General features: G+C 37.8%; 2 protein-coding genes across 2 annotated transcripts in view; one reads left to right on the top strand and one right to left on the bottom strand.

Moving 5' to 3' along the window:
- CENPP (centromere protein P) overlaps positions 1-24,564 on the top strand; it is a 280,800-nt gene that overhangs the window by 61,823 nt on the left and 194,413 nt on the right. The window lies entirely within an intron of this gene.
- Positions 7,228-9,421, bottom strand: OMD (osteomodulin). The gene is made up of 2 exons (XM_067568161.1): positions 8,482-9,421; positions 7,228-7,785 (listed from the first exon to the last, which is right to left on the bottom strand). The coding sequence occupies exons 1-2, from the start codon at positions 9,419-9,421 to the stop codon at positions 7,472-7,474; spliced, it is 1,254 nt and encodes a 417-aa protein (XP_067424262.1). The 3' UTR covers positions 7,228-7,471.

The raw sequence follows: 24,564 nt of genomic DNA, 5'->3' as shown, positions 1-24,564 counted from the left end.
ATATGAAAAGAAGTGTTATGTACCATACAAATAGTCAGTAAAAGAGTATTTCTGCAGTGGCATATATAGTGAATATACAAAACAATCTGCAGGAGCAATTGCCTATGGCTCCCTTAGAAAGCAGTCATAAAGGAAACTTTCTGTGGAAAAAGAATCTCTTCCAAGAAGTTGGGTGATAAATATAATGAAAAATGATGGGGGACCCAGAGATCAAGTTCTCAGTGGGGCCCTGTGCCTTTAGAATGCTATCAGGTATTTTTAATTAATGGCTATGGTGCATAGAGCATTTTGTAAATCCAAATCAATAAATATAAATGCTGACCAGTTTAGGTATGTCTACACTGCAATTAGACACCTGTGGCTGCTCCAAACCAGCATAATTGGGGCTGTTTAATTGCAGTGTAGACTTTCACGTTTGGGCAGTAGTCCAGGCTCCAGGACCCTGCTAGGTGGGAGGGTCCCAGAGCTCAGGCTGCAACACTTTCAAGTGTCCTCACGCTCCCCAGACAGCAGAACTTTTTTACCTGTTAGTTTTCCATCTACATATGCCTTTGCATATATTGTCTAGTTTCCTACCTTTGTAATCTTGGTTTTCTTTGCAGTTACTTTCAGTCCAATTTTTGCTGCTTCCTGTTCTACCTCTGATATAAGGGCAATGATTCCATTCTACATCATACTTAATAAAGCAGTGTTATCAGCGAAGTCAAGGTAGTGTAATTCATCTCCGCTAAACTATTCTGCACTCTCCATGATGCCTTTTGTTGCTTGCTTCATTACCCTGTTTATTATTAATGCAAAGAGGATTTGTAATAACACACACCCAAGTCTAACTCCAATCACAACATTGAACCATTCACTCCACTCACGCAGGCATGTATCTGATCTTACTGTTCATCTACTTCCATCATATAAATGCCTTCTTATGTTGATCATCTTGTCTGGTATCCCATAGCTTCTAGAAATATTCCACAGAGTCTCTCTCTGGACACTGTTGAACACTTTCCTAAAGTTGATTAGGATGTGTTTCGGCCAAATAGATTTTTTTCAATGATCTGTCAGAGTGAATATCTGTTTACAACATGATCTACCTCAAAGAACCCAGTTGTTTTTCTTATAATATTTCATCCATTGCCTTTTTCACTCTATTCAGCATAACAATAGCTAATACTTTGCCCAGGACTGATATCAATACTATACTTCTCCAGTTCATACACTGAGACCCCCTTTTTTGACAGTGCCATGATAATACCTTTTTTCCAGGGCTGTGGCACTACTTTGTCCCATATGTTGTTACAGTTTTGTTAGATGCTCAGTCAGAATTTGGCCTTCCACCGTTAGTATCTCTACTTAAATTTTGTCAACTTCAGGAACTTCCCACTATTTGAGGACTTTGATGGCTGCCTTAATTTCATCTGATGTTATTGATCCCTGTTCTATTTCTAACTTAGTATTGGCATTTCTGTGCATGAGCGTCAGCTCTGGACAGTTTAATATGGAATGGAAATGTTCTTTCCATTGTCTGGTTTGTTCTTCATCCATTTTTAACATCTGTCGATGAGAGTCCCAGACGGAACCAAGACCCGTGATGGTCTTGTTTTTCCTGATAGATCTTTCACTATTCTTTAGAGCTGGTTGAAGTCTCTCTTGTATGCTGTGGCTTCTGCCTCTGCAGTCTTTTCCTGGGACCTGGCATTTCTATCTTTATTTATAATTATATTTTATATTCAGACAAGATTAGGAAAAGTAAAAACTACTTTTGGAAAGAGAAACAACATCTGATCAATCAGAAGTCTCCACGCCAAACTAAAGGTTAGATTATACCATGCGATTGTACGGAGTATGCTACTGAATGGAGCAGAGGCTTGGCCAATGAAAGTGGCTGACAAAAAGAAATTAGAGGCTGCCCATCACAGATGGCTGAGGAAGATATTACACATTCCATGTAAAGACAAAATAACGAATGCAACAGTAATGGAGCTGACAGAACAGGACATGTTAGGAGATATCAATAAAGAATACTTAGATGTTTGGGACATGTACAATGTATGGGAGATGGAAGACAAGCTGGGCAAGCATTGAATTAGGTAACAGAGGGATGAAAGAGGAAGCAAGAAAGAGCTGTCAGAAGACAGCGACAGAGGATATTGAATGTGCTTGCATCACCTGGGAAGAAGTACCACAACTATTGAGTGACTGTAATCAGTGGAGGAACTCGACTTCTCAATGTACCAGTGGGACATGAGGAGCTAAGGAGGATCTTGTAAAGTACAAGTTGCAGGAGATGTGATCAACTAATTACTCAAATGGATAATTGATGAAGCCAGAAAAAGATTAAAAATGATCTGCCAGAAATAAGGGGGGCGATAGAAGAGTTGTATATGTAAGCTTCTCAGCAGGTACTTTTATTGGAAAGTTGGAAATATTTCCAAGGTTCAATGAAATGGTTTAGTTTTGGGTCGTCACAAGGGTCAAAAGTTTGGAAACTGATAGACAACTGCAACATGGCCCCATGATTGAGTGAATACCTATGCATAAGTTTCTGAATCCAGATTCTTTTAAAACTGCAGACATTACTGATTGAATTTCTATAAAAGGAAAAAACTCCTTGACTTAATTTATATTGCAAACAGATATATTTCTCCGCATAATAATCAAGTATCAAATTTTCTGATATCTACAAGCCCAAGATAACCAGAATGAAAAACAATGTTCTGCCATTTCTCTACAGCCCCTCAACCAAAACATGCTCTCCTTCCTTTTAAATGGATAAATTAGTTTTGTATTGGTTATTATATTCTGCATTTAATTGTAATTGTAATGTCAATCAACCATCTATTTAATTATTTTTTAAAAAAGAACTAACTTTCTGCTTTAAAAAACTTTGTTTCCTTCCTGTGTTCACTCCACTTATTTATAACCATAAATGAATGTGACATCTTTTCCTGTTGCCTTTAGTGTCTCATTCCTCTCTTCCTTATCTTTACCTCCTACTTTATATATGCCTCTTGTTTTCTTTACATTATGTTCATCACTTCCTGCCCTATATTTCATTTCCCACTCTCAGTTCTTTGCTGGGAAAGGCATAATTTCCCTGCCACAGACGCAACCCCTTCTAACAGTTAACTCAATGACATGTGAGATGCTATTGGAATAATCCACTAATTCTGGTAACTATCTGCACAGGAACATAGGATTTGCTTTACAGGTCTATTTAGCCTATTTTCCTGAGTCTGGTATGAGCCATACCTGATGAGTTGGAGGAAGAGGAAAAATCTGCCACTGATCCTAAAAAAAATTATGCAGTGCTTCATGCTGGTAGGAGGGGTTGATTTTTGTTTCCTCTAGGTGATGAATGGGTGCCCTGAACTGTGAGTTTCAATGACCTTTTATTTACCTTCTAACTTGCATGGGTTACTAGAGCTGTAAAAATTGGGTAAATAACTTTTGATTAAAGAATGATAAATGCACACATTATCATTTATTTCCACAGTTCATCACAGAGTTATCAGCAGCTCATATGCAATTGGGTATGTGTGTTACAGAAGATTTGTAACATCTCCACCAGTGTCAAAGCTAATTTTCTCACATTAGTAATGTAAAGAAATTTTTAGCTACTTAGAATTTTTGGGATACAATCTTGTACAAACTCACTAGAGCTTCCTTTCATGTTCTTCGCATAGGAAAGTCCTTTATTTATTTGCTTGCAGAGTACAGTTTCAAAAAAAAATGTAAGAAAGGATATTGATTCAAGTTATTACATATTTCAATGGAATGTGTGTTTGTTAAAAGCAATTGGAGAAGTTGAAATAAAAAACATCTGCTGGATGTGAAGAAATTCTTTTCTTTAACTTATGCGACTTCTTAATATATCAAAATATTGACGTAAATGTCACAAAATCTAACTCAGAATCATTTTTAAAGGACACTAAAAGGATCTGAATGTTTTTATGACAAAAGAATTTCACCAACACTGTTCACCAATAATCTCTTGTAGTATAGAATTATGCAAAATTTCTATGTTAGTCATTTTTGCTTCTAGTTTTAAGAACTTCATTCTGATAAAATCATTGTTTGAAAATTTCATGTTTTTTATTTAATTGGTTTGATATATTTAACTGTGACTAGAAGTTATCAACATTTTCTGAAAATACTCCATAATAATGTTAACTTTGCTGTTGAAATAATAATGAAAAATACTACCTAGCAGTTATAGATCTTAAAGTATTTTACGAAGTGACAAAGTATCATTATCCCCCTTTATGTGGCTGAAATGAATAAAGTATACATCTGCAAAGTGACTTGCCTAAAGCTAGAAGCATAGCCCAGATCTCTTGGCTCCTAGTCACATGTATACTAAAGATCATGCAACCCCTTCCTACATTTCAGACAGTCACTAGAGTCAAACCTGTTGAAATAGCTGAATGGTGGCTTTTGTTATTTGTTGTGTGTTAGAACAGATAGTATTGTAATGCAGATTTCATTTTACACTTTCATTTTTAGTTGGGTTTTTCTTATGACAATAAACTCGCATAACTCTCTGAACAAACTATAGCACTAAAGGCAAATGTTGTATCAAAAACAGAAATCAGCTGTTTGAATACTTCTTTTAGACATTTCTTTTGCAATCATTTGTGAGTAAACCAAAACTTTTCTTTCATGGACATCTTTTCTGGTTGCTAACTGTATATTTCTTTGCTGAGTAGGTCATTGGATTGTCACAAAATCTAGTGTAATATATAGTGAAAAAAAGAAGAATGCTTGCCACAATACAAATTTAATGGCTGTGAATACACAAATAGAGTTAGCAGGTGATCATAGGTACATATTTAAGTGAATATATATTCTCAAGAGAAGAAGCATATGCTAATATTGAGAAGCCATGTCAATATGTTATTACTATTAAAGTTAATAATCAATGCCATGAATTTGTTGTATCCAGGTACACATGCTTCTATTTACTGTTGAATTTACTTTATGTATAAAACACAAAATCAAAACTAAGTTTTAATCATAAATGTTAGTCTTGAAGTGTCAGCAGTTTGAAGAGGCATGTGCAATGTTTCTAGCTATGCTATAGTTAAGTGATCTTAATGTCAGTTAAAAGCTGTGGCCAAGATTTGAAAAATGGCTACCTAAATTTAGACTCCCATGTTTTAAAAAATTAGTCTAAATTTATAATGTATACAGAAAAAAAGAGAAGTGTTAATGCATAGTGTTTTCCAAAAGTTAGTAAGCTATGTATTCATGTTAATATGACCTTTAAAATAATTCAAAAGTATGTGTTGTTGGCAAATTTTTAATCCTAGACTTAAAGAACTTGATGTATAGATTTTTCTATATGACTCCAAAAGAGCTTTTTAGGTTGATATATATGTTAAGAAAGGCCATAACAAAGGAAGACAATTATATCATGTTATTAATCTGTGTGGTTGCCATGAAAATGAAAGGGGCAATAATCAGGTGTAAATTTCTAACAGTGAGAAGAATTAACTATTTAAATAATTTACTAAGGATTGTGGTAGATTGTCCATCACTGACAATTTTAAAATCTAGATTGGATGTTTTTTGTAAAAGATGTGCCCTAGGAATTATTTTTGGGAAGTTCTATGGGTTTGTTTTATAGGAGATCAGACAAGGTGCTCACAATGGTCTCTTCTGGCCTTGGAATCTGTGAATCTTTTCCTGTGAAGTCTGTGTTTCATTTAGTGGTTTTGGTTGATTTTTAGAATCTTTTCATTTTATGAATGAAGAGAATAAAAAAGAGGGGTGAAGAGTTGATATTTTGACTTAAAACTCCTGAAAAATTAGTCTTAAATGTAGATTTTTAATAAGGTTTGTTATGAGTATTAGACAATAAAAATGGTTATTCTTTAATAAAATGTCATCCCAGAGTTATACAGTTTCATTTGGATTTTTTTGTAAAGTAATGCTGTCCTGCATTAATAATGTAGTAGTTCCATTGTCTTAATTTGGAGGATTTGAAAGTAACTGAGATTCTAGGTTGGTATGGGAATAAAGTAGCACTGATATACAAGAGTCCAACACAAAAATCTCATCAGCGAGATAGAGGGAGACCCTGCATTAGTATTGAAAAAAACCTGAAATATAACAAAAAATATGAATGGTTAATTCCATTAAAATAATTTGAAATAATGGATAGATAGAACAGAAATATTTTTGCTGTATAGAGTTTTCTTAAATAACAAGCAAAACTATATCTCAAAGCCTTGGGCACTGGATCACTTGATGCCCACAATAACCTAAATGAACTAAAGCCTGTTTTTTATAAAGGAAATGCACTGGTAGATTTACAAGTATAAAAATACCCAGTATCTTCTACAATTCATAGGGCCTTGTAAAAAATAAATAAATAAAATATATAGAGGATTTAAATTTTCTAAAGTTTTAGAACAAATGTGGACATCCAGTTGAAAGTGAAAGTACAGGCACCTATGACATATGAAAGCATAGATGTGTTGGAAAATTAAAAAGGCATAAAACCAAAAAGCTGCATGCCTTAAACAGGGCTGAAAGTTAACACCCTTTTTTTGTCTAAGGAGCAAACGATTAGTTAGTTAGTTTTAGTGCATATTTTAACCACCAGTGCTGCCTTTCTAAAAGATGATTTGTGAAAGTTTCCTGTGTCACCTAGGTTAAATTTTCTTACAAAAGAAAAGCCAGTTTTCTCCAAGTACTGTTTTTAAAAGAACATAGTATGTAGTATGTGCTTTTGAATATATAAGGGCACAGAAAGTAAAGTAGCATAACTTGTTCTACCCGGGGGTCGGGGAGGGAGGGCGGGAAGGAGGAGAAAAGGAATGAAGGCTGTACCAACATTAATTTGTGCGAACTAGATCACTTCAGAAAATATTTTGTTGTTTTTTCCCACATCTGTTTAATGTTGCTATGCTTTGTATGGCAACTGCTATTTAATGGATCTTATCTCTAATTCTAAGATTGCAGTACTGCACTAAATTCATATGGTAGTAAGAAACTACTCATTGTGCACTTTCTTTTGAATTTAGATGATACAGATACTGCACAATGATGCAGACAGACTAGCTTTGCTGTTCAGGTCCTAAACATTTTTCTCAGATTAAGAGCATTTTTATTCTTTCAGTTGTGTTAAAGCAAAACCACTTAGTATACATTTAAAATAAAAAAAAAAATATATATGCAAAAAGTTTAGTCCAAATTGCAGAACTAGCATAACCAAGTTTTATTCAGAGTTGGAATGTGAGTGGGAGGGAAAGGGTAATGATTGGTACAGTCAAGGAGTAGTTCACTAAACTAATAATCAGTTGCCTTGAAAAGGTTAGAAAGCACTCTTCTATATACTTGGAATCTGATTTAAACCACTATTGAACTGATGCAGAAAAATTGTTTACACAGTTCATATTGCTCATAATTCCCTTTTAGTGTTCCAAATTATTCACCTTTTTATATATATACTTTCCTTGTACTTTATAATTCAGTAAAAGTAAGAATGAAAGTAGTCATCTTCTCTTTCTCCTTCTTCATGATTATCTTCTGTTTCGTGACCATCTTCTGCTTCTTCATATTCTTCTGGTGTTAAAAACCTGCGGAACACTGGAGTTCTCAGCTGTGTTGATTGGCTGATAGTACCTTTTTGTTCACCGTAATATATAATGCGTATGTGAGGAAAGCAGAAGAATGCATATGTGCTTATTGGAGCTGTAAGCTTATTTTGGTCCACCCGAATGTAGGTTAAATGATTGATGTTCTTTGGATCAATAGAAGGACACATCAAAGTAATATTTACAACTGTAAAAGAGTGAAAAATATTAGTGTAAAATCTACTTTTTCATAGCTAGAAACAGGAATAATACCCACCTATGTAATTAATGCAAAATATTGCCATCATCCTGCCCCTTGACTTAAGTTAGAATTCCACATATGGAACAATGGCAAAATCAGTAATAGAAATAGCTTTTCATCAAGTAGAAGGGGAAAGGTTTGTAATGTTAAAATGGCCTAGATTATTTTAACGTACTAATATATAAATGCTTACCAAATGCCTTTACTAAAAACAAGTTTTAAACAATAGGCTGCTAGACTTGTTACATGATTTTTATTAGAGGAAGCTGGAGCAGAGTCTGGCAGAGAGTCTGCTCGAAGGAGATAGGAAGATTGCAGAAGTTCAAATCTTCTGCAGTTTTCCCTCCATTCATGGTCCAAGATAACTAACCATTCAGAACATCCCTTGGACAAGCTGCAGAACTGGGACTACTATTGAGCACCATGTTCCAACTGATGGGAACCTCAAAGAAGAGCAGGCAGTGATAACCTGCATCATATCAAGGCAGACACCTCCTAGTCTGAGCAAGACTGAATATAATCCAGTCAGTAAGTCTTTGAGTAATAAGCAGAGAAATGATGCAAAAGTAATGCAAAAGAAAAAAAGGTTACAAAACTAGAAATACTTCACTTGTTTTTATAAAGAAAGAATATTAAACTTACATTCAATGTCATTGTCTTCAATATACAAATGCTGAAGACTTCTTGGAATATAGAATGCTTGCTTCAGCTTATTGTGTCCAAGGTTGAGTTCTACAAGATTGGAAAGGTTAAAAATGTTATATGGGACTTCCTGCAGGTGGTTGTGTGACATTCTTAGAGCAGTGATTTTTGGAAGTCTATTGAAATAGTTTTCTGGAATGTAAGAAATTGAGTTATTTTCGAGGGAGAGATACATAAGTGAAAATGGGAGATCAGGAGGCATAGTCTGTAATCTGTTGTTGCATAGGTTGATCTGCATTAGATTTTTCATATTTGAAAAGTATTTTCCTTTGAGTAGGGAGTCATCAAGATAGTTATTGCAGAGATCAAGCATGGTCACATTTACTAGCCCTCGCAAGGCATTACCAGGTAATCTGGAAATCTCATTAAAACCGACGAAGAGTCGTTCTAGAGTGCTGGGAAGAGGAAATGGAAATTCATCCAATTTATTGTGTTCTAAGTGAAGTTGCACAAGATTTGAAAGTTTGACGAAAACACCATGGTCAATCATATGAGATTTAATTTTGTTGTGGCTAAGGTTAATTTCTCTCAAGGCAGTGGCATTAACAAAAGATTGTGCAGTCACAGCTTCAATGTCATTATGCTGAAGATAGAGTTGTTGGACATGAGAAGGAATATTTGGTATCATCTTAAGTTTCCGATGGTCACAGTACATTGATAATGGAAAAGTTGGTGGGCAAAAGCATTCTTGGGCACACTTGGCTGGAGTAGGAAAATGAGGAACTACATATTCTACACTCGGATTAAAATGAAAAATAGGTGGGTATTCATCATCTGGCTCTTGATCATATTCATCCTCAAAATCATAACCTTCATGCTGACAAAAGACCATAGCTCCAAATAAAAGCGGGATAATTGATAGTTGACGTAGACACCCCATTTTTTCGTTTTCATGTAGTACCCTGTTGAGAAGAACAAAATTTATATATAGATTAAACCATATTTAAATCCCCATAATAAGGAAATACAACTATTTTTTAAATGAAGAGAATATAATTATCACAGGGAACATCAACATTTAGCTTGTATAATTATAACCAAAAATCAAATTTTTCACTCTTCAGATTGCACAGAAATAGTGCAGGAGGGGGCCTTGTCCATTATTGCAGCCTTATGAGTTGCACTGGAGTCCATGGGCCCTGCATTCCTTTCAAGGTGCAGAGGAGCATTTGCTAGTGGATGCACATGTCACAGCTCTAAAATTTCACATTAAAGTGATGTAGGTGGAGTTTCTGTGGAGTACAGCTTCAGCAAACATCCTGAATTGCACTAGTTCCACAGACTGTTTGGGTTTTCTATGTTAGTTGGGGTCTGAGGACAGTTTTTACTCAATAATCTGAATGAAGAATGGGTATGCAATTTAAATAATAAAGAAATTACAATCATGTCTAATCATTTTGGTACTTTTTAGCTAACTGCTAACTTAGAAAAATGAAAACCTAACATTTCATAGGCTGAGAAATGCTCAAAGATGGTAAAAGACAATACATTTAAAACATTTTTTTATGGAATAAGTAGTTAATCTGTGCAATTCATTGTGACAGTTTTGAGTCATAGTGTCTAGATTTTAAGACTATATACCTTTATTGCTGTGAAAAACATTTACAGCTATATTACAAGGATACCGCTTCCAGGTGTCAGCTGACCACCTGCCAACAAGGGATTTCCCCCTTCATGTGTATACAGCACACATTAATCCTAATAATAATAAGCTCTTAAATAGCATTTTTCCTCCATAGATCTCAAAGCAGTTTATAAAGGAGGTCATTATCATTATTTAATTTTACAGATAGGAAACTGAGGCATAAAGAGTCACTTAGTAGGGCAGTGCCAGGAAAAGAATCCTGAGTCCCAGACCAGTGTTCTATCCACTACACCACACTGCCTCCAATTAGATATGGTTAAAATATTCAAACGTACCTGATTCCATATATACACATTTAAATAAGTGGCCTGATTCTAGACGTGGTGAGTACCTGCAACTTCTATTGGAAAATAAGGATGCTGGACATTTATCGAGATTGGAACCTTAAACAGCTTTCTGGTGAACATCTCACTTCACAGTAACTCGAGGTCTTTAGCTGCAATTTTGTACTACTGGATGAGCTACAGAGCCTTTTCATATGATTATATGTAGCAAAAGTTTCATAGCATCATTTTTAAATAACTTGGACTTATATAAAAAGCTGAATCCATCCTGATCTCAGTTGGAGGCTAATGTTGGATGCTACCAGGTGTTGCGGTAGGAGACATTTCTTATGCCTTCCGTTGGCGCAAACAAATCTTGAAAGTTAGAGATGAAAATACTATTAAATCATCCAGTGCATTTCTGAACAAGTTCAGAATGGTTTCATGTGGCACAATTCTTGCTGTTTTGTCCAATCTAGTTGTAAAAGTCTTGAGTTAAGGGTTTTTCACCACTTTTCTTGGAAAATTATCCCTGAGCCTTATCTGTCTGGAAGATTTTCCTGGTCGTCTGTTTTTTCTCTGACGAAGAGCTGGTTGACACAGCTTTTGTACCACTATAAATATATGGGCTACAAGTTTTCCCTTTGTTTGGGAACTGTCATTAATTAATTGAACTCACAGTATCAAAGAATAAATATTAAGTATTATATACATAGTACAATACGTTGGAGTGATTAATACACATCATCTTTTTAGATCAGTAAAAAATTGTGTTTAAAATTATACTGCATTGGAAATAATAGTTCTTGACACTGCAAGTAATGAAAATGTTTTATGTTCAAGTGGCAGGGAAAAATTGATATGAACTTATATTGTCTGCTTTTTGTGACATTTTGTGTTCCATTTTGCCATCTTAATATTAAAATTAATGTAACATTTGTATTTAAATGCCCATTTCAAAAAAGGGAAAACAATCTAGTTGTGTCATTACTGTGTTGCACAACTGAGTTTTCGGCCATTCTGTAGATTTAAAACATAGTCAATCTACAGATTATAGCCTCAAAAACTATGCAAAAAGGATGTTCAAGATGCAAAATTAAGCATTTAAAAGCTAGTAAATGCCAGAATTAAGATTGCCTTAATTTGGCCCTTTTGTGCCTATGCATTATGGTACAATCTTCAGTTTCATGATCACATACAGTTTTCCACAAAACCTCTGCCTGACTCAGTGCACAGGAGGATGGGTGATACTCACTGAATGGGTAACTATTCACTGTTTATTTCTGTTCTAATGATTCAGCATTTGGCCACAGGTGTTATTTACTAGACACATCCAAACTCTTTATTGAATACAAACTTATTAACTTTCTCATGGGCTTTTCTGGGGGCTTTCATTGTATTTTAGTTCTTCACAGACATTATTATATCATCACAGTACCTCTGTCAGGTGGTGGTATTATTGCCATTTTACAAAACAAAATTGTCAAAAATGTCAACTAATTTGGATGCCCAATTTAGGAAGCTCCTGGCTTGATTTTTCATAGCACTTAACATTTTATAACACTTCATATGTTCAGAGCAGAATTCCTACTGATGTCAGTTGCAGTCATGAGCGCTCTTTACTTCTGGAAATTAGACTCCAAATGTTTCAAGTTGGATGCCCAAATTTTAAGTAACACATAGTGGCCACTTCTGAAAATTTTGGTTTACATGCCTTGCTTGGTGTTGCATAGGAACTCTGGCAACTTAATATTTTCTGTGAGAAAATGCAAATCTGCAGGGTGGCATTACAGTGCCTTTACTATAAAACTATCCTCTCTTTTCCTGAAGTCTCAGCCTCCTTTATCACATCTTCCGACATCTGTAAAAAATGAGATGGGATCCTACTGATAACAGCCTCATTCATGCCACAACTCTGATTCATTTCCAGAGCATAGTATATACTGTGCACTGAATGAGGTGGCGTCCTGTGGAAAAAATACATAAAGACTGAATCATAATGCATACACACAAGGGAGACAATTGCATGCACATCCTTATTTCTCCTAACTTATAAGTGATTGACTTTGCAAAATTAATGTTGTAGTGTAACTTTTTAATGTAATTTCATAATTTTTTGAAGAAATTTAAAAATTGAAATAAATGAAAATTTAATCATATTGATCTTCAACATGGGTCCTCAGTAAGGTTGGCATCTTTAGGTTAACAGCGGAGTTGTGTACTACTTGAGGAAATTATAACAGTAGAAGGCTGTTACCGTCTGTGTGGATCTGTCACTAGCATAGGATAGAGACATACACTTTGCCAACAGCAAATGAATGTTGAGACTCAAAAATAAATTCAGGTTTAAATTCCAAGTTTTGGAAGTGTCTGTGCTCTAGAAGTCACAGATCCTCTTGCCCCTGACTCTTTCTGCTCTGATCTCCCTACCAACTCCAGTCCGCTGTCCACCCCCCACCATTCCCCATGCCTTTGGTTTATGCCTGTCCAGCTCCAGTCCCATCTTCCTTGGCTCCTATCCTTCCCAGACTCCTGCCTCTGTCTGGTCTCTCTCTTGCTCCTGTCCTTGTCCTCAGCCTCTTTCTTGTTGCTATCCCCTTGCCCAATCTTCTGGCCCCCTCCTGATTCTAGCTCCTGCCCTTCTCTCCACTCCCTGCATTTCTTCCACTCCACCTTTTCCTCATCTCTCTGTATTCAAATTTAAGCAGCTTCTTCCTTCCCTATGCTAACTGGATGCCAACAGGGATAGGAATGAGACTCTCATTCCTGTGCCCAGCATCACAATGGCTCCAGGCAGCTAGGAGGAGCAATTGAAGGGAAAAGTCCTTCTCCACCTCCAGCAGCCCAGGGTGGGCTGCTCAGGCCCTTGTGCCATTTATTCCTTCTGTAGAAGATGTGAGAGGATGAAGAATACTCAGTGCAGATGGAATCTTAAGAAAATGTAGCTGCCAAACTCTAACAAGTTTTTACTGCACATGTGTGTGCTGAGATCCTTCAGAAGTTTATAAATTGGACAGAGTTTCACAAGGATGGCAAAAGGCACATCTCTAGCACCATGGCAATCCTCTGCCAAATTTCAGGTCCCTGTCACAAAGCATAGAAGTGCTACAGCTTCTCAGTGATATGGTTGTAAGAAGTTAACCTGGGAAAAACAACGTATTTTCCCTAATCTCATTTTGAGAAACAGCTGAACCTTATTTTTACCTAAAATAAAACAAAAAGACACCCATTATGGAAAACTTTAGCCTGAGAAGTTATAGTTTTGCAACATTTTATAAGCAACTGAAAACAAGTTGAAAGTGTCAAGCATCTTTAACTATTGCAATCTGTGCTGCCCATAATAAACTAAAAACTTAGATATAGTACAGTCACATTTGCACATTTGGTACCTACCTTCATTGATAGTTAAATAGGTTAAATAGGAGTTGGTAATTTAAAAAACTAAGTATAATGTATAACCATTAATAAAACAGTTTTAAAATAGAAAATGCCTTGAACTGGGACTAACTAGTTTTTCATGGGGTGGTAGAAACCATTATTTTGACGCGATAAAAACCACTTCTGGTAAATAACATGCCATCCCTTGTTAAAACTGAAAATTCCACCATCTGTAAGCATCAAACCAATTTAACTGCTCAAAACACTATAATTAAATATATTTTCATTCTGGTTGTTCTCCCATCACTGGGATCCCATTGCCCTTTTCTTGTACAATCTTTAAGGAGCTGTGGAAAGGGAGTTGTCTCCTTGCTATATCAGGTATTAGAAACCTGAATCCCATTCCCCAACTTCTTTAGAGGATGCCTTTCCCTAAGTCCATGTCCAATTCTGGTTTATCAGGGAACCAGACCATGTATAGTATGAGTACCTGCACTGGACGCCTGACACTTGCTACATTTTGACAACTTGAACCTTCCCTTAAAAACCCACCTCACCCACTACATGTGATGCTGAGGGAACATCTCCTTCCCAGTACCAAAAGGACAACTAGTGTAATGCCCACAGAACACCAAAAAACTCAGTTCTTCTCTGATCCCTGGGATGGGATCATTGGTGTGAAGGGAATCTCAGGCTGGAGGGATGGGTTTTATATATCCTTCCACAGACGCACAGATGCCAGTGTATTACCTGAGTCCTGCCAGCTTGCCCACCAATTCAGGTATATCTCTCTTCCTTCTCAGCCGCCCTTCTCCCAACTCCAAAGAGAGAGGGGACCCTTAAAAGGCCCAGTACTCTCTTCCCACCAGTCCAGACAAAGTCCCCCAGTCTTGAGGTGACGGGGATTACATTCAGGAGACTTTACTGACAGCGTAGTAGTCACCTTCCTGTACCAACCTGCATGCTGTCTTTGTTTCCTTCTCCAGCCCCCTTACTAATATGAAGGATTTCCAGTACAGTTTATGGTTACAGTCAGCCCTTTTTCTTTAGTGCCTTTCTTACCCAGCAAGGTTGCTAGCAAGTCTTTTTATCTTTTCCTTTTCTGCCTGGCTTTCAGGAGGAGGGAAGTGTAGTCCATTCACTAACCCCTCACTGTAGCTACTGTATATAAGAAAGTTAACTCCACCCCCTTTCTCTGCCCAGCTCAGCTTTTCTCCTATTATGAGGGCCTCTCACATATCTTCACTTCTGTATGGATTAAGTGATTTCTCTGCATGACCCATGTGCTTTCTTCGCACAGAACACATCCTGCTATGAAGTGCTTCCAATATTCAGCTGATATTTTACCCAGCTTTACAATGTGCTTCTAAAGTTGCAAACAATTTTGAAAAACAAAATTTTTCCAAAACACTTTCATAAATTTGTAAAAATAGCTAAAATATTTGTATGAAACAGATAAAAGTTTAGAAATAAACACTTGCTATTGAAAAACCCATCATGGCTATAACTTTAAAATAATGCTATATTGTTATGACTTTAAAAAACTCACAAAAATTATGTATCACGATAAAATCACGAAGGTTGGCAATACTAAATACCATAAGGAAGCCATATATATAGGAAAAACTGAACTGAAAAAGAAAGCTTGCAAGATTAAAAGTACAAATTCTAGGTACTTTATTATTAAATATACTATAACTAATAGAAGCACAGTCACTATACCACACTACTTGCCAAAGATTATGGTGAACTACAAGAGTACTTTGAAATCTTATAGAAAAAATCCTGAGGAGTTGATTTGTGATTAATCAAAAATAATTCAATTTAATAGTTACTTTAATTATTCCATTTGTAAATTATATTTTGTTTTGTTTTTTATATAAATCCATGAATATGATGGATTGATTGGGTAGCTATACTTTATCACCAAAGCTAAATGAAACATATGCACACACTTGAAAGGTGCTCCAAGTAATATCTTCAAATTACTTTGAAGGAATGCAATTTAAATTATAATTCCATACCTGATTAAATGTTTCTCTAGTTCCGAGACAATGATTGTGTCGCAAATCCTTTAAAGGTAATGAAATGCTCAAGATCTCTTATGATGCTCTCAAAACCTGCAATGGAGAAGGACTGTCTGTCCTTTTGAATTGTTGTAGTGAAGCACTGGAGTTGAAGTGTAATTTGCTACAGAAGATTGTGGGGTAGGTTAAAATTATGTGTTCCTTTTTGTAGCACAAACTATCTTGGATACAAATAAGGCTATATTTTGTGACCCTGGTCAAGTTTATGTGGTTTGATCTCTTTCTCTCTTTACTTTTGGTTTGAGGTGGTGAGGAATTTCCTTAACATGAACAGTGAATAGGGGATTAAATTTAACATCATGTACTGAAGGCTGGTTCAGTTCAGTTCAGTGTTCATGACAAACTTCTTTCTGTCTGTCTGTCTGTCTATTTACTGTTTGGAAAGACCAATAACATTTAGGATGAAATCTAATGTTTCCTAGACAAATTTGCTAATTTTATAACAGTTACGGGTCTATGAACATTTTTATTACCGATTTATTTTACAGTCAGATTGCAAAACAACAGAAAAAAAAATATACTTCAAACTGTAATTTAGTCTTAGCTTGAAGGTGACTTTATTTTCTTAAATCTGCTTTGGTTTGAGTTTAGGTCACAATAATTGTGATATATAAAATGTGGCCTTATTCACTACATCTATTCAAATCATAAGAGCTGGTTAGATTTTCATTCTGTTTTCTGATATGAACTCACAAACACAAGGAAATTCTTTTTTAGTATCACGTCATGTAATTGGGTTATGTACTGTTTAACTATTTTTTTGTGAACTCAGAAACTGTTGATTTGAAACAGCAGAGGTCTGTATTTTGCAAGTTACTCGCATATAAGTACCACTGAGAAACTTCACGATTGAGAGAAACAAGTTGTTCTATGGATATCATACTTACCTAAAGGAGTAGAGTAGATCGCCGTGGGTGAACTCTGAAAAGGCCTAATTGAGGAATGGGGTGGACCCTGATTCTGATGTAAATCTGAAAAGAAAAGAATGTCATAATACTACTTGTACACTCAGGCTCTATTTGTACCCTTTATCCTCCTCTAGCCCATATTCTGAACCCATAAGCCCCAGGAGTTGCCTTTTTCGACAGAGTATACATGGTTCATATGAAGAGGCAATGGGCTTCTGTATAGAGAGGGGAATGAATCTTCTAAGGGCAGGTCTACACTACAAGAGCTGCTCCGATGCAGCTCTGCCATTGTAGAGCATCTGCTGAAGGTGCTGTATGCTGACGGGAGAGGTGGAAGCTATGTCAGTGGGAGAGCATCTCCCACTGACATAGCACCAGTGTGGTCAACTGGTCCACAGGACATTGCAACTTGCGTCATTCGGTGGGGGGGTCATTTACACACCCCTGAGCAACATAACTTAGATTGATTTAAGCAGTAATGTAGACCTGCTCTAGAAGTGGGTATGCAGCTCATGATCCCAGAATGGGGCAAAATAAAACCAAACCGCAGGGGGTGATGCTATGGGGAACTCCCTTGGAAGGATCAGTACACTTGAATTGACAAGCACCACATCTACCAATATGGCATTGAAATCTGTATGTGGGAAAGACTGAAGAATTATTTCAAGCCACAGAGTTCTGAAATCTACATTTTAAAGGGATCCAGCTTTATACGTATGAGAAAATAATGGCATTCTCTATCTCTGATTTGTTGCCCAGTAAAAATTGTTGTCTTTGTTCCAGAGTAATGAGAAGATCTGGTGGTTCTAATTCCGGCTCCCATAAAGGATATGTTGTACTGAAGTAAGTCACAACCTCAGGGTTGTACCTCCTGCAGACTGGCTACACTTGCTAGTTAAGCTGTAGACACTGAGGTGGCAATACAGAAGGAAGTAATCACCCTAAGAGTTTTTGCAGCCTGTCTTGCCCACAGATCTGAGAGGTGCCAAGGAAGTAGGTTTACCCAGATAAGAGCTACAAAGAAAAGCATGAGCAGGCAGGGGTAGCTCAGCTGGCTTTTCAAAAGGTGTGTGTTCAAAAACATTATTTCAGTGCTCATTGTACTTCAGATTGTGGGAACATTCTGCATATATTGACCAAATGGTGATTCTGAGCCAAACTTTCCTTAATGAATATATTAACCAAGTACAGATTGTGATTGCCTACTGACTCAGCTGGGCTTTCATAAGTTGACATGTATACATGCGTGTACAGTTTCACCTCACAACATTTTCAAAAAGAGAAATTAAAAAAATGTTTGTCTTGTGATAGATTTTGTCTGTTTTTCAGCTAGTGATCCATGCAACAATGATAGGATCAATAACAAAAAGAAATGTAAATATATTTGTTTGTAAGTCAAATACAGTGGGCCACTCATCCCTTTTAGAGGTTCCTTGAATACTAATGCAATTGAAATAATATAAACTTCTTTAAATGGCCTCTATGTAATCCCACTCATAGGATGCATTGCCTGGGTGCAGTTTAAACTGTGGAACTTGAACTAGCAGTGACCACTGGAGTTCATGTGGCCCTCTTATACTTCCCCTTAGGATTTATGAACTTTCTCAAGGTGAGGCTATGACAGAGTGAGTGGCCTCAGTGCCTTCCTACCATGTCCAGCTGATGGATTCAGGAACAACTCTGTATTCAGATGGATCCTTTTCTCCAGTACCATTTGTGGGCGCAGGGACAAAGGATGTCAGCACTAGGCCACATTCCTGGGGGGACTGGGAGTTGGTCCCAGGCTTTGGACATGAATTGTCCTCCTCGGGACCACTGACTTGGGCTAAAAAGGCCATATACTACACAAGCAATAATCATGTGCAAACCACAGCACTTTTCTAATCTAGAAGTTAGGGAAGGAGGGAGCATATCAGAGCAACTTTCTAGCAGTGTCCAGAACAGGGCAAACCTGCCCAATAGGCACCATGGTAATGGAACTGTAATACAGAAAGGCTATGTTCCCCCCCACCCTGACCATTCCTCCCCTCACCACCTGAACAAAGAATGTGGTAAAAGGGGTATTATCTCTTCTTTCCCAGACAGCATGTCTGTTAAGGAAGGCTCGGGATCTCTCCCCCTAGTTCTTCCCTTGTTACTAGTTTGTTAAGGAACTTCATGGTCATTCCTTCTGTTAAAATAAATGTATATGCTACGCAAGTTTCGTAGGAAATAACAACAGAGGCGAGTATAATTATATGCTTCCCCTAGCCATTAATATTCATTTTATAACCATTTATATCACCAAATAGGGATTTCATGGGGCGTTGTAGAAGTGTGTGAATTTACATATTAGTTTAAATAAAAAGTTGTAAAGTAGTAAACTCGGGGCTCACTTTGTTGGTCGCAAGGCAAAGGGGAACAAGTGGACTAGAAGCTGTAATCGAATAAATGCTCTTTATCACTCCATCCGGCTCAGTCTCTCTCTCTCTTCAACCGACCCTGCAACACTATTTAGATAGCTTTAGATATTTTTAAGGTGTGTGATATAGCAAGGGCAGAAGGCAGCAGGAGAGTGGTGGAAGGGGAGGTATGTGAGCCCCAGAATGCTCAGGGCTCTGTTTCCTGCTGACTAGCTAAGAGCCATTAGGGGGCAATTAGGAGCAGCTGAGGCCAATTAAGGACCAGCCAGATGCTGCATAAAAGCCCTCTGTTCCAAACAGTCAGCGCACGAACTGGAGGAGTAGGAGTGCCGTGCTGTGTTGTGTATAGGAGTGCTGAGTTGTGTGGAGGAGCAGGCTGGATTGCAGAGTTCTGTGGAGGAGCAGCCAGGAGGAAGGTACCAGGCTCAAGAAGCCAGAAGGACTGAAGGAGGGGGAAAATTAGCCCGGGGAAGAGAGTGCAGTTGGAAACACGGTGCCAGCAGCACATAGCTGCTTCTCATGGGGCCCCTGGGCTGGGACCCAGAGGAGTGGGTGGGCCCAGGTCTCTACCCCCTCCTCGGGGAAGACAGGGTGGCTGAAGATGCCCTGGCCCACTACAAGCAGTATAAGTGTTAGACCCACTAGGGGGGAGCTGGCTGCTTGCCACAGGTAGTATATTTTAATCTCTAGTGTAAATAGTTTAGATGAGCTTTTGAGACAGGATTAAATAATCTTTTTCAGTTCTTGGATGGTGTATCCAAAGATGAAGAAACTGGGATTTAAGTGCTGTGCCTCCAGCCCTTTAGACTTCCAACATCCAACACCCAAACAAAATTTTTGGAGTGTCTTGGAGAAGGACATTCAATCTCATGATGCTCCATTTGTGCAAAATTCATGCAGAGTGCTCACAAGGACAGACAAAACCGACTGAACATGATAGTGCTACAACAAGCATTGGCACTAAGGCTACCTGGATCCGATCTTCTGAAAGGATCCAAGCGGTCGCATAGACCCCCTTTTGTCCTGAGTATATACAGGGACAAGAGGCAACAAAAGTCTCTTTAAGCCCTGTTGGCAGTGGATCTGGGCTCCAAGAAGGCACCAGAACTGAAGAAAGTTCTGAAATCTATTGATCCCAACCCCAAAGCAGACATTACTTAATAGTGTCAGCTGCTGTATCCAAAACTAATCCATGAGGCAGGTGTTCATCAATGCCATGTGCTATGGAACCAGTTTAAGGAACTGACCACGAGGAAAGATTTTGTAGCAGGAGACAGAAAACATTTCTTAGATGCATCAGAACCTAGTGCTTTGGATCTGAACACACTGGATCTGAAGATTAGACAGAAGACCAGATCACATAATAAAAAAAGACTCAATCTTCTATATCACCAACATATTACAGGGGTGTTTACATCAGTCAGATTAATTCCTTCTCAGAGCTCAGTTCCAGCTTATTTGTGCGGGAATACCATTTTAAAAATAGAGTTGGTTTCAGTCCCATGGACTGACAGTTCGCCAACACACTGAAGAAAACACATGACAGACATTTGCATTTCTCCAATTCCTCCTTCACCTATGACTCCTTGAGGTTCTCCAAGCAAAAATAATCTGACCTTTTTTGGTGTTGCAACCTGGACCTTTGTTGTCACCTTTGCTTTCCAGATCAGAGCTGAGATCAGGTCAGGAATCTAACTCAGATCAAGAACCACACCATAAGGGGAGAAGACCTTTGATAAGGAGACAGTACGAGGAGGTTCCTTATCAACAAAAATTTTATCACCAAGATCTGAATATGGCATTCTGACCAGAAAGGCAGGTTCCACTGTGGATCAAATGGCCTTATTGACCCACTGTGGGACATTCCCATGGTGCACAAGCCTGTCCAAGAAAATCATCTCCATCACCATAAGAGAAGCGTTTCAGCCTCCAGATCCGAAGATGTCGTATCCAATGATAGGATGCAAGGACAAAGAGAGATTTCCTGGTATTCTGGGAACATGGTCAAAAGAGGAGGAACCAATATTGATAGAACATACATAAGAAACAGATCCCGGAGTGTGAGGGCCAGACCTCCTAGATTACAATGTGAGGATTTCAATGGTTCTGTCCCCTTCAGAGGATGATGGTCTTTTTCATCAATCGACAGAACAGAGTGTAGCCTCAATAACTGTGGAGGAGGCTTCACATCTAGTTTTTGACATCTTGGGTTCATACTTCAGAAGCAGGATTATTTTGCCTTTATTGGATGGACTTTTGCAACTTGCCGAATTCATTTGCTCCTCTCCTTCGTCCACTCAACTAATGTCAAGTAAAGCTGATAAACTTTATTAACTACCCTGAGAACTGTTTTCTATGTTTCACACACATCCAGCACTAAATTTTTTGTGTGGAGGAAACTGCAATTCAACATTCCAAAGGGTAAGGAGGGTAAGAAAATGGATATGCTGGGAAGAAAAACATTTTCCTCTGCCATCTTGAGAATGAGAATTGTGAACTATCAGGCTCTTATGGCCTGATAATCATATTGCCTCTGGTAGAAATCATCTGAGTTATTAATGATTTTCTGGGCAACCACAGGAGACTGGCTACTGCCTTTGTTGTTGGGCACAATGTCATGAAACAGGAATTGAGAGCAGCTTTTCACACCTTTGACACTGCCAGAACAGCGGCTTCAGCAATATCTCTTAGGAGGTATGCTTGGCTAAGAGCCTCAAGACTTCCTTCAGACACAAGAGCAAAATTGGAGGATCTCATATTTCAGGGAGAAGGCCTGTTCTGTTCAAAGACTGATAAGAATGAAAAATGCTAGCACTGCTATGTCTTGAGGAATTTTCTAGCTACGTAGAAGAACTGGGGTATCACCTTGTAGGTAGCAGAGACAAAAACCCACCTCACCTTGTCTACATGCTTTTCACAAAGGCTTAGTTATCAGAAGTATCAAAATCCATGAAAGTATGAATAGAATGAATAGAAAACAAAGTCAGATAAACTCCATTTTAAGGGGAAGCAGACCTCAGTCTCATCGTCTTCTGGTCCACAAAGGCACACTCAAATTTGATGTGATGCTTGAAAGTTGCAATCCATTACTTTTAGTTCCCTTCTTTACCCTATTTGGATAAGGTGGTTTTATGACTACATCTGAAATGTTTACCCATATTTTGGGTAGTTACAGGTAAAAATTTTACCAAAACTTTGACCCATATTTTTTCTGAAACTGCATGATCACCCAGGCAAGTCATGCTTGCATACCCTAGATGCAGAAATGATGTTAGCCTTTTACTTGGATAAGGCTAAAGAATGTAGTCATTTTACTAGCCTATTTGTTGCTTACTCAAGCAGTAAGAAAAGTCAAGGGGTTACTACACAGTGTCTAGGTGGGTTAGACGTATGCATTCAGGAAGTTTATAAATGAGCATTAGTACCTCTTCCACAGGGAAATAGAGCCCATTTCTCAAGAGCCAAAGTGGTATCTGTAGCTTTCAAAAGGCATGTTCTGCTTACTAAAATATGCAGAGTACTGACATGGAGTTTTATTCATACTGTTACTAGACAAGACTCTTGAGATTTGGAGCATCCAGGTCAGATGCTAGATTCAGCAAGCAATTCTTAAATCCTTGTTTGTTGAGGATTCCAGGTCCTTTCATTCTTATGGGATTACTGCTTGCTAAATTATCCCATGAGTGGGGAACAAGCGGAGGTGAGTTGAAGAAGAAATGAAGTTACTCAGTTGTAGCAGGAGTTCTTCAAGATGGACTCTGCATGTTCTCATTCTCCATCCACTTTCCAGTCCCCCTGGAATTCTAGTAGCTGATAAGTCTTAGAGTGGTGGAGGAAGGAACTGTGCTGGCTGGAGTGTCACGCCTCCTTTCATGGTCTTGTTAGCAAATGCTGAAGGGAGAGGTAGAAGGGGCACATGAGCAATCCAACCAGTATGTCTAATTAATATTCCACCAAGTAAGCTTCACCTTGTTGGTGCATCCCATGAGTGTGAATATGTGAAGTCCATCTTGAAGAACTTCAGTTACAAATGAATAACCTTTATAGCACCTTAAAATTAAAGAATCCATTTGGTTTTTTTTCAATTTATTCTCCATATTCTGGGATTTTGGGGGGGTCCTGACCTCTTAGATGTACCCTTTTCTTTTGCCCCCACCATATGTGATTTTGTCTCTCTTGATTTGTCCCCACTCTCCTTATTTTCTTGTTCCTTGCAACAGCAGCACAGAGAACAAAGGTGGTCTGTGTTTACTTCCTTCCCCTTTGAATCGCATCTGCTGGCTGGTTGAAGAATTGAGCAGGGTTGGAGCTCAGTCCCATGCTCAGAGGGTTATTTCCTTCGACTGCAGACTGGTTGGGGGAAAGAAATGGGGCCTGAAGCTCCTCTCACTGTCCCAGACATAGATGTGGCCCCTGATCAGCACATTCATCTTCTCCTATTAGCTACTTTGAGCAGCATTTGTAGCAGCATTAGAGGAAGTTCTCCCATATCCGTGAGCTGTATTAGACCACCAACTGGTGAAATGGTTGGCACAGAGCTGAGACTCCCAGTCAGCCCTGCTCTGGCCCATTCTTTCTAAAGTTTTTAAGAAGCTGTGAAGTCCAGCTTTATCCAGATGTTAAATGTAAGGCAGGATCTTTGTTACCATTGCTTTTATAAATTCTGTGTTTTAGTTTGTTTTTTCCAGATCCATTTTTAAACTATAACTTTTAATGTTTAGGGATTTTGTAAGTTCTCAAGTGCTTGTGTTGATAGCAAGCCTAACTGCACTGAGATTTGAGAGCTAGAAAGTTAATCCGGAATGGATGAGGGTTCATGAAAAGAAGGAGTTTAGTAAGACCACAGATGCAAAGAACTACACCTAAAGAATTTTCTGTGAGCGCTTTGGTACCCCAAGAGGTAATGCAATACCACATGCTTCTCAATAAACGACACTTTATTAAATGTTGAGAACAGAGTTCAGTTTAGAAAGATAAGAATATGTCTAGGATTAATAACTTTAGGAAGCTGCTGGTGTGTATTATGTAGATGATTATTTCACTGTTCAACATTTGCTTTTGTTCTCTTTAATTACAAGTCATTTTGTTTTAAAAGCAGAGATTAAATTTCAGATTTGCAGGCATGTTAAAATCTGTAAGATTGAAACTGTTTGAATGAAAGGGAGGGTGAGGCTGATTTAACTTTTTTTGGCAATGACAGTATCAATTTGAAGTAATGAGTGTCTGGTTTAGAAAAAGCAATCTTACAGCAGATGTTTTTGTTTTAGTTTTCTACTGAGTTATTTCCATGTTTGGAGCTTTAAAAAAGAGTACAGTACTGAAATTATTTTATTTAGTTTT

This window comes from Emydura macquarii, unplaced genomic scaffold (assembly GCF_026122565.2).
Source record: "Emydura macquarii macquarii isolate MOO-44397 ecotype Brisbane River unplaced genomic scaffold, CSIRO-AGI_Emac_v2 contig_2846, whole genome shotgun sequence".
In the NCBI taxonomy this organism is placed as follows: domain Eukaryota; kingdom Metazoa; phylum Chordata; order Testudines; family Chelidae; genus Emydura; species Emydura macquarii.
The sequence above is the reverse complement of the archived record's forward strand: the minus strand, read 5'-3'. Positions and strand labels throughout refer to the sequence as shown.

What these genes read in the sequence shown, in the direction of transcription:
- OMD (XM_067568161.1), bottom strand. Translation starts at nt 9,421, where the DNA reads ATGGGGTGTCTACGTCAACTATCAATTATCCCGCTTTTATTTGGAGCT. An exon ending in TGAAGACAATGACATTGAAT is followed by an intron (nt 7,786 to 8,481) that starts GTAAGTTTAATA and finishes ACTCTTTTACAG; the next exon opens with TTGTAAATATTACTTTGATG.